Source organism: Sabethes cyaneus, chromosome 1 (genome assembly GCF_943734655.1).
Source record: "Sabethes cyaneus chromosome 1, idSabCyanKW18_F2, whole genome shotgun sequence".
Classification (NCBI taxonomy): Eukaryota; Metazoa; Arthropoda; class Insecta; order Diptera; family Culicidae; genus Sabethes; species Sabethes cyaneus.
The window spans coordinates 17774726-17786267 of record NC_071353.1 but is presented as its reverse complement, the minus strand read 5'-3'; the positions used below and the strand labels follow the sequence as shown (position 1 = coordinate 17786267).

Here is an 11542-nt window from a genome sequence, read left to right as displayed (position 1 = left end):
AGTAGTAGTAGTAGTAGTAGTAGTAGTAGTAGTAGTAGTAGTAGTAGTAGTAGTAGTAGTAGTAGTAGTAGTAGTAGTAGTAGTAGTAGTAGTAGTAGTAGTAGTAGTAGTAGTAGTAGTAGTAGTAGTAGTAGCTCTGTTCCACAAGCAAAATTTAAAAAAGGGGTGCGTGTGACATTTGTTGAATTAGTTATTATCTGCAATATCGTTGAAGTAAGCATTGCTCTATGCCTTTTGTATTTATGGCGCTATAAGGTTACTACACGGCATTACTGTCTTCAACAATATTGTAGATAATTACTAGCTCTACAAATGTCCTATACACCACTTTTACAAATTCGTCTTGGTTGAGGTGCAGTAATCAAAAATACCAAGCCTGACAATAAGTTTATTATTATGGTCCGTATGCAACAAGGCCCTAAAAGTTGTTAATTTTTTAATAACTTTTCAGATAAGACAGCAGATTTGAAGATATCAACCAAATCGCTTCAAACTACTTTGCTTTATAAACTGTTTAATTTAAACAGCCTTTAATTTTGATAAAAGTAGTTCATTGCATTGACGGATTACGTATCATAATTGTTTATTAAAATTTATGATCGTATATGACGTATTATTTATGACTATTGACTGCTAGAAAAAGTACAGAAAATTGCAAATTAATTCCCTTCTGTTCCATCTTTAGTCTAAATGTTCTTATGTGCCTATTGCATAAAAAAGAAAATCTCATCAACAACAAATTCATGAGATACTCGACAGTTATGACAGTTACAGCAGAAAACATTTACATTATTCAGAGTGTAGACGATTTTCATTTCGGGTGTGAATAAACCAGATGTTCATATATCATGTAAATGACACATTTTCAATCACTTGTTTTTATTTGGAATTCTAACAGTGCAAAAATATATTGTGAATGTCTAGTCCAATACATTTCAGTAAGTGAGCTTATAGAGAATCAACCGTATCAACATTTTTTCTTTTTAAATATTTTCACTGGCATTGCGTAGTTCACTTGCTTGCCACATTAGAAACCTATGGTTTTTTGGCTGCAGGCAGAAAATTGGTAGCTTTCTACGGAAGTAGACGGAAGTGTACTGACATCGTAGTGGAATATGAACGAAATATAGACAGGCTGATGAAGTTGATTATTACGTTTCTGCAAGCCCTCGGATACTGGACGCAGGCCGATGGAGTTTTGCAACTATGGAAAGCGATACTTTCCTTTCTCGTAATCGTCGTTTGGTACGCCGTGCCGGCAATTGCTTTCCTCTGCCGCCAACAGGCCGGTTTTCGTAAAGTGATAAAGGCCTTGGTAGAGTTTATCTTGATTGGAAAAATACTGTTTCAGACCGTAGGTATAATCTGCTATCGCCCAACGTTGGAGAAGGTTCAACGTGAGGTTCAAACACTGCTGAACCGTTGTTCGGTCGATTCGCCGCTGGACGTTCAACTGACGGTACGCAATGTGAGCCGCTACTCTAACTGGTTTTTCAAAATTTACCTGATTTTCGACATATTAGACGCTTCGACTTACTCTTTTGTACCGGTAATCATCACTTGCGTCAAATATGTGATATCAGAAGGTATCCCACCTCTGTCACTGTGTGTAGAAACAGAGTATGACTTCTTGAGTTCGGGTTTTGAAAGAGTGATTAACGCTAGCTCATCTCATTGTAGTTTCGTGTTGTTTGATTATGCATCCAATTTTTGGGTATGGCTACCGATGGCTTTGACCAGTGCTGCAAATCTAGTAATGATCGATCTGCTAGCTTGCGTTCAGGACAGTTTCAACTGGTGCATGCTGCATCATATTTCATGTTTGTTCAATGTCATACGAATGAAGATTGGTAGCCTGGATGAATTAGGCGAGGACGAGCGGTTTGGTGAGAAACTAGAAGAAATCGTTATGATGCAGGATGTTGCATACAGGTAAAGTTTAAACCATGAATGGGTATGAATATAAACAGTCTTAACCACTTTTAAATCATCATCATAGGAGCGCCGAGAAGTGGAAAGGAGTTCTAAGCCCATTGTTGCTATTACTTAACGGATCGTGTATTGTTTCGCTTTGAAATTTGAAATTTTCATGAATTAAATCTTTCAAAGACAGGAGGAGACCGTGCGCTACTAATTAAAATGATCGTTTTAGTTTGTTACATATTTTTCCAAATATTTTCCTACTCAATGCTGGGTACGGAATTAACGGATGCGGTTCGGAACTGAATGGCTTATGTTGTTGATTGTACTATGTATGAACTCTATTACTTTATTCCAGAGCTCATCTATTGCGGAAGCCGTCTATAAAAGTAGATGGTATGATCGGCCCGTAACTGAGCAACGCTTGCTGCTGCTCATTATGCTGAGATCACAACGTGGAGCATATCTTACCGCGAGTGACTTCTTCGTAGTAGACAGAGCGAGCTTCGCTATGGTAAATGAGCTTAACAGAAACTGCTATCCAAAGCATTTACCTAAGCTCAAATTTTCGATAATTTCAGGCTATTGAATCGGCTTACTCATACTTTACCATTTTGAGACAATTATTTGCATCACAATAAACTGACATTACGTAAATGAGCCCTGCTTCAGGATTATTTGAAAATAAACTTACTCAAGGGGAAATGAGTGGTCATTGATTCTGTAGTTTTTTTTTGCAAAAAAACAAACCTCTTTTTCTTCAATTGAAAGTGTCTGCTCTTGTTGTCAGCTCACCCCTCTATTGTCCCTAACCACTTGTAAATCTATCTTCTTTTAGGTAATCCCTATAAATCAAGAGTCTTTTTTACGTTTTTGAACCTCTCCCTTGTCAATGGCCACCTTGTTCCCCCTTTCAGAAAATCCCTTTTGTCATTCAGTTCCTTGTACAACTGCTATCTGGCCAAATACAAAAGAAACGCAACCTTTTATCCAACTGAACCTTCCTCCTTCCTTGTAAGAGACCGTCCCTCCTCTTTTGACAACACCCATGTGCTGATACTTTTATGTTAAAGAACCTGTGTTGCAAGTTTGATAAAGAACCGTTCACGTGTTTTTATTTTTATTTACTATTTGAAGGGGCTTTCAACCGTTGGTTGGTTCGCCCCAAACCGTCCATATGTTACAAAGTTAGGGCGGAACATTTGGACCCCCTTATTTGGACCCCCTCCCCGTTGATGGGAACCACGCCCCCTTTTGTTATCCCCCCAGTGCTGTTTCCCTTATGTCAGTAAATATGTGTGCCAAGTTTGGTAAAGAACGGTCAAGGCGTTCTGGTGTTATGTATGAATAATTCCACGTCAAGTGATCGATGAAAAATACAAATTTGTGATTCACCTTCTCGGATTTTTACCAAATTCGGTCAGATTGTTCGTTTTGGCTCAAATCTCCAAAATCCCAAGTTTGGTGCCGATTGGACTCCCCCTCGATTTATAAAAATTTTCTAGGCAGTGTTGCCAAATTTCAAAATTTAAACTGAAAAGCTGGCAATGCTGTCAAGGATAATTATACTATACACTCTTAAAGGAGTCTACCTGTAAATAGGTTGAATTAGCTAAAACTTGGCAGAAACTTATCAAAATGCCCTTAAAGTGTACAAACTCAAATTTTGGGTAAAAAATTCAACTAATTTTGGTTACTTACTTACTGACGGCACAGAGTACCTCGTGACGATAAGTGATTTTTGTGTAAAAAAAAACTGGAGAATACGATGGAGTTGGGATTTTGACATCAAATTGTTTTCCTTCAGAGAAAAATAGAAATTTAGTTTTCAAATCGAATTAGAAAATATTTGGCAGCACTGCAGCTAAAAAATAATATCTTTTTCGAATTCCTTGAGAAATTTCTTTTGAAAATGTGGAAATAGTGACTTTGATATTTCCGAAGATATAAGTAAGTTGATTAAAACAAGACTTTTGCTTATAAAAGGGGGGCTCCCATAAATCGAGGGGGAGTTCAATCGGCACCAAACTTCTGACTTATTGGCGTTTTGACCCCAAAATAAAGAATCTGACCGAATTTGGTAAAAATCCGAGAAGGTCGATTACACGGGTCTCGGACACTATACTTGGAAGGATCCATAAAGATTACAATGTGGATACACCTGTACCTATGATGTATGTCGAATATTGGAGTGATTTTCATGCATTTTACATGATTACGTTGTGTAATATTCAACTGCAGTTCACACTTGACAAATAGTGACAATGCTTGAGGCTGGAGCGAAATTGATCTGGACATGTGTCAATGGTGCTTCCATTATCTTAAACAGGTACAAATCTTTTATAAATCCGGCGTCTGTTAGTTGTTTACCACTAGAAATTATCAGCCAATCCTGGGGTGATGGAGCTCATCATCACACTGTTGCAAGCCTTCGGCTACTGGACACGGGCCGATGGAGTGTTGCAATCCTGGAAGGCCAAAATTTCCTATCTGGTGTTTCTCGTTTGGTACGCTCTGCCGGCGTTAGCTTTTCTCTGTCGCCATCAGGGGGAATTTCGTGAGTTGATAAAAACCATTGCGGAGATTATGATTGCGGGGAAAATTCTGCCCCAGACTGTGGGCATAATCTACTACCGGCCAGTACTTGAAAAGGTCCATCACGAGGTGCAAACGCTGTTGCAGCATTGTTCGGTCAGCTCGTCCCCAGATATCCAGGCTGTGGTACGTAGTTTAAGGAATTATACTCGCCGGTTTTTTAAATTTTATATGGTAACCATGATATTGGCTTTAGTGGTTTATGCTATAATACCTGTAATCGTCACTTGTGTCAAATATGCGACAGCCGAAAGTGTTCCTCATCTGTCCTTGAGCGTGGAAGCAGAGTATGACGCATCCTCAATAGTTGAACCGGCGGGTAGAATTAATAACGATACTTATTATTTCAGTTTTGTCATATTTGATTATACATCCAGTTTCTGGATATGGCTACCGATGGCTTTGTTATGTTGTTTAGAGCTGCTATTGATTACTCTTATGATTTGCGTGCAGGATAGCTTCTGCTGGTGCATGGTGCACCATGTTTCTTGTTTGTTCAAGATCATACGAATGAAGGTTAGCGGATTGGACGAACTTCAGGAAGACGAAGAATTTGGTGAGAAATTGGAAGAAATTATTAAGATGCAGGATGTTGCGTACAGGTGAATTTAAAGTGATGAAAATGTTTACAAATATATTATAGTTAATAGCAATTACTTAACCACTTTCATAGGAGTGCTAAGCAGTTGAAGCAAGCCTTCAGTCCATTGTTGCTGCTGCTGAACGTGGCTTGTATTGTTTCGCTTTGCGTGACGATGATGGTTCTGACTATAGTAAGTGGATAATATTCTACTGTGAGCTTGAATAACCTCTAACGATTCATTTCTTTGAAAGGCTAGAGGAGATCATCAACTGCTAATTAACATGGCCGTTTTAGTTTGGTACAGTTTTTTCCAAACATTCTCTTACTCAATGTTGGGCTCGGAATTGACAGAAGCGGTACGGAACTGAACAGTTCAAAATGTTGATTTTTTTATGAATTCCATTATTTTGTACCAAATTTCAGAGCTCGTCTATTGCAGATGCGGTTTATAACACCTGTTGGTATGATCGACCCGTTACTTATCAGCGCCTTGTGCTGATCGTTATGATGAGATCACAGCAAGGAGCGTATCTAACAGCGGCTGAGTTCTTCGTTGTGGACAGAACGAGCTTCGCCATGGTAAATTGACTCAGTATAAACTGCGATCGAAAGTGTTTCCATAAGCTGTCATCTTCTATGATTTTAGGTTCTTCAGTCGGCTTATTCGTATTTCACCGTTTTGAGACAGTTTTTTGCATCAGAATAAAATGGAAGACTGGCCTGGCCAACATTTATTTTGAATCCAATGCCTAATATAATCTGCAGATTATAGCATGCAGTCTACATTTACTTGAAGAATAAATAAATAACAATGTTGTCTGAAATTAATGTCCTATCTTTTGAATTGATAAACCGTTCAGAGTAATTCTCGCTGAAACGGGGCCACTACTGACACAAGGTTTTCAAATATTGGAACTCTTGCGCTTAATTGGTTGAAAATGGCTAAAAAATAAGAATTTTTTGATAAAATTCAACATGGCGGCCAATTCCAAGATGGGCGCCAATTTTTTTTCACTTCGTTTATAAGCCCAATCACTCTTCTTTACAAAACCGTGTCGTTTGTAGTTTGTTTCATAGCAAATTTTGGAAATATCACAATAATTATATGAAAATTGTAAGCCTTGCTACAAATAACTGGTTGTTTTATTCAGTTAATGGCATTACATACCTAATTTAATGAATGTTTCTTGTAGCATTTTTTCTCAGCTTTTCAATGGTGGTCTTAAAATAAAAATCGGTTTGGGGGCCTATGGTGAAAACGGCGATTTTATGATAAAATCCAATATGGTGACCAAATCCAAGACGGCCGCCAAAAAAATTTTCATTCCATTTGAAAGCCCTGTTCTTCTTCACAGAACCGGGCCATTTGTTAGTTGTTTCATGGCAAATTCATGAAATACATGATATAGATCTCAAGGTTTGTTCAAAATTCAATTTTTTTTTGAAACTATTAGGCCCCCTAACGAGGGGTCCACTATTTCGAGGTATCAAAAGTGTAATTCTTATTTTTTAACCATTTTCAACCAATTAAGCGCAAAAGTTCCAATATTTGAAGGCCTCGTGTCAGTAGTGGCTCCGTTTCAGCGAGAATTACTCAGTAGAAACAATGCGTCTACAACAGTTTTGACGTAGGACTACGTCTTACTGCAAGTTTTGAGATAGGGTGTCATTCCAAAAAATCGAAAAATGCGAGCGTTACGAAAAATGAAAGGTTTTGAGCGCTTATAGCTCAGCGGTTTTCCGATCGATTTTCAATATTCTTACACCAATCGATCGAAAAATCTTCTAAGAACTGACCCAAATGAAGAAAAGTATGGATTCTTGATGTTAAACTATTGAAAAATTGAAAATAATGAACCCATGTTTTACCAGAATTCTCGCTTCGTGATTGGTTGGAAGATTCTTCACGATGATCTAAACCTATACCAATTTGATATCTGTGCTTGGGAAGTAAGCCAAACCAAGTGACAAAGTTTCCTCATTTCAACAATATTTCTTAACACCGCGGTTCAACCTAGACCATTTTGATGTCCGTGCTTGGGAAGTACGCCAGAAAGAGTAACAAAGCCCCCTCGTGGCAACAGATTTCTTACGAACGCGATTAAACCTAGTCCAATTCGATGTCTGTGTTAGGGAAGTGTGCCAGAAAAAATGACACAAGTTCGTTGTCCCAACAGATCGCAAATTCTTTACTGCGAAACGATTAAACCTCGGCGAACTTGATATCTGTGTTGGAAAAATGTGCTACAGCTGTAGTGTTCGGTTATAATACGACTCAGAATGAATACGCATGCTTGCCGTTTCATTAAAAGTGTAGTGGAAAGATGTGCTGTTGATAAAATAGGATTGAATTGGTAAAATCCCTTCAACGTGGGAAACCATGGATAATAAAAACAATCTTTAATTTCAGTAAGGTAGCAGGAAAGCAATAGCTTGTGTTCTTGATTTTGTTAAATTGTTTTCAAATGCACAATCTTTTGAGAATTGAACGTATGCAATGTTACTACTTTGATAAATGTTACATACAACGCATGTAGCATGTATATATGTTATATATATTATATGTATATATGTTGCATATAGCATGCATACATGAAGAATCGAATGATTACAAGCATGAATACATGCCACTATCACTACAAAGAGACTTACGTAGTCCTGCGTCACTTATATATGCGGTCGTGTCTTGTACACAACCCCTCTGATTTTTTATTGTGGACATTGAAACTTATGGTAGTTATTGTAAAAGTGTCTCAAATTTAAATTTTATTCCTATTTTTGTTTCTTATTTTATGGAATAGAAATGGTCACATTTCATCACAAATTTACTGCCTTTTTTAATTATAATTTGTTTTTTCGCCTAAAACGTTACCATAAAAGGACGATAACTTTTACTGTAAATGAAAATTTTTGTTCGTTTATTGTTTGCTGTATTTTATTGACTGAAGTTTTTGGAGCGTCTTAGTAGAATACGAAACCTAAAAATAAAAAATAAGAAAACTTATCCAATTTAATTCTACTATAAACTACTGTGTATTTTATTCACGACAGATACGTATTTCGCCTGCGATTTGCAGGCTTCCTCAGAGTCTGTTTTCGAACTCGAAAACACTAACGAGCTCGAAATTTCTTAGAAAAACTCGAATAACTCAGCTCTGGTACGGATTTTTGAAGCGAAATTTTTGCAGGACGATAGCCAGTGATGTATTTGCCATGTTTGGAGACATAATTGTAAAGTTCGAAAACAGACACTGAGGAAGCCTGCAAGTCGTAGGCGAAATACGTATCTGTCGTGAATAAAATATACATAGGGTAGACGCACCATTAGTGGTGGTAGTACCAGTAGTGGTTGAAACTTGAATTATTCCTTTATTTTTGCAGATTTTGGTACAAGTTTGATAAGTATCGAAGCACCAGTAACAGTATTATTTGATAAATATCTAACTTGTACCAAAATCTGCAAAAATAATGAAATAATTCGAGTTTCCACCACTACTGGTACTACCATCACTAATGGTGCGTTTACCCTAGTAGAATTAAATTGGATAAGTTTTTTTATTTTTATGTATTTTATTATTTTTACTGTATTTTGTATCTTACTGTTACAATAACTTTTATCTTCGTGTTATGGTTATTTTTTTCCGGGCTGCTACTAGTTTTTGCGGTGTCGCTCTCGCCTGTCAGTGCAACTCGAGCAGTTGATACCGATCGCTCGCGAGGCCCGCACTCTTAAACGAAAGAGAAGCAAAGCCTTTTTTCATATGCCTTCCTCGGGCACCCTTCTCGAATCCCCATACCACCATAATCCTCAGCCTTATTGTCCCCCAGCCCCTGGATCTCCTCTCTTGATAGGGACCACGACCCTTTCGTTAACCCCCCAGCGCTGATTCCCTTTTGCCAATGAACATGTATGCCAAGTTTGGTGGAGAACGGCCAAGCCGTTCTGGAGTTATGCCGAAACGTACAAACATACTCACGGTCACTTTTATATATAAAGATTACTTTGTGGATACACCTGTACCTATGATGTTTGGAGAATATTGAGTGATTTTCATGCATTTTGCATGATTACGTTGTGTAATATTCAACTGTAGTTAACACTTAATAAATTATGTCAATCATTGAGGCTAGAGCAAAATGGATCTAGACATGTGTCAATGGTACTTCCATCATCTTAAAGGAGCAGAAAAACCTTCTATAAATCCTACACCTGTTAGTTGTTTAGCACTAGAAATTATCAACCAACCAACCCCGGGGTGATGGAGCTCATCATCACATTGTTGCAAGCCTTCGGATTCTGGACACGGGCCGATGGAGTGTTGCAATCCTGGAAGGCCAAAATTTCCTATCTGGTGTTTCTCGTTTGGTACGCTCTGCCGGCGTTAGCTTTTCTCTGTCGCCATCAGGCGGAATTTCGTGAGTTGATAAAAACCATTGCGGAGATTATTATTGTGGGGAAAATTCTGCCCCAGACTGTGGGTATAATCTACCACCGGCCAGTACTTGAAAAGGTCCATCACGAGGTACAAACGCTATTGCAGCATTGTTCGGTCAGCTCGTCGCCAGATATCCAGGCTGCGGTACGTAGATTAAGGAATTATACTGGCTGGTTTTTTAAATGTTATATGGTAACCTTGATGTTGGCTTCAGTGGTTTATGCTGCAATACCTGTAATCGTCACTTGTGTCAAATATGCGACAGCCGAAAGTGTTCCTCATCTGTCCTTGAGCGTGGAAGCAGAGTATGACTCATCCCCAATAGTTGAACCGGCGGGTAGAGTTATTAACGTGAATTTGTATTATTTCAGTTTTGTCATATTTGATTATACATCCAGTTTCTGGATATGGCTACCGATGGCTTTGTTATGTTGTTTAGAGATGCTATTGATTACTCTTATGATTTCCGTGCAGGATAGCTTCTGCTGGTGCATGGTGCACCATGTTTCCTGTTTGTTCAAGATCATACGAATGAAGGTTAGCGGATTGGACGTACTTCAGGTAGACGAGCAATTTGGTGAGAAATTGGAAGAAATTATTAAGATGCAAGATGTTGCGTACAGGTGAACTTAAAGTGATAAAAAAGTTTACAATAGCGATTACTTAACCATTTTCACAGGAGTGCTGAGCAGCTGAAGAGAGCTTTAAGTCCATTGATGCTACTGCTGAACATGGCTTGTATTGTTTCGCTTTGTGTGACGATGATGGTTCTGACTATAGTAAGTCGATCACTTTCTACTGAGAGTTTGAATAACTTTCAACGATTTATTTCTTTGAAAGGCCAGAGGAGACCGTCAATTGCTAATTAAAATGGCCCTTTTAGTTTGGTACAGTTTTTTCCAAACATTCTCTTACTCAATGCTGGGCTCGGAATTAACAGATGCGGTTCGGAACTGAATGGTTTTAAACCTAGATTTTTCTATGAATTCTATTGTTTTCACCAAATTTCAGAGCTCATCTATTGCGGATGCGGTTTATGAAACCTGTTGGTATGATCGACCCGTTACTTATCAGCGCCTTGTGCTGATCGTTATGATGAGATCACAGCAAGGAGCGTGCCTTACAGCGGCCGAGTTCTTCGTTGTGGACAGAACAAGCTTCGCCATGGTAAATCGGCTCAGTATAAACTACGACCCAAAGTATTTCCATGAGCTCAAATTTTCTACGATTTTAGGTCCTTCAGTCGGCTTATTCGTATTTCACCGTTTTGAGACAGTTTTTTGCATCAGAATAAAGTTGAATTTCCAATATTTATTTCGGATCCAATGCCTAATAGATTCTGCAGAATTACTGTCTTACAGTTAAGCTTCTGTACCGCTGGTCGCAAGATAAAAATATTTTTAAATACTCGTTAGAACGATTTGCGCGAAATAATCATACTATGAGGCATTATACATTACCAGTATTGGAAATAATTATAGTGTTACCAAATTAACGAGCGAGTAACTTACAGAAATAACATATATTATATAAGTAAACACGCTATAGCTACATATAATTATTGTATGCAGTCTACATTTACTTGACGAATAAATAAGTAATAATGTTTCCAGAAATTAATGTATCTTTGAATTGATAAACTGTTCAGTAATTTTGCAACATGCTGGTTGTAGTAATCAAACTTAATGATTTGGAAACATTTTATATTTTTTCGTGAAGATAACTTTTGGTAATTTTTATTTCAAAACGAGGTAAACAGTGTCGCTGTTCTAACAAGCCGGAGAATGACTATTTCCCTTGAACTTGTTGGTGCTCCGAAAGTGAAACGAGTTTACAATATAAGCGACTCCTGGCCTGGTTCTTTTCATCTGTCACTCTCTGGCATTCGGCATCAAACCAGCTGTTACGCTGTCTTCCTCGCGTCGTGCCTACCACCTCCCTCGCAGCTGTTTCGATGGCACCATGGATGTTCCTCCACAGCCCATTTATATCTTCTCCTTCTACCTGC

At 38.1% G+C, this 11542-nt stretch overlaps 1 protein-coding gene across 1 annotated transcript; it reads left to right on the top strand.

Annotated features, from left to right (window-relative positions):
* The first annotated feature begins 1726 nt into the window (after positions 1–1726).
* Positions 1727–2509, top strand: LOC128745441 (uncharacterized). Its single transcript, XM_053842517.1, has 3 exons — positions 1727–1886; positions 2114–2214; positions 2279–2509. Exons 1-3 carry the CDS (start codon positions 1727–1729, stop codon positions 2507–2509), a joined length of 492 nt encoding a protein of 163 aa, XP_053698492.1.
* Positions 2510–11542: the final 9033 nt, after the last annotated feature.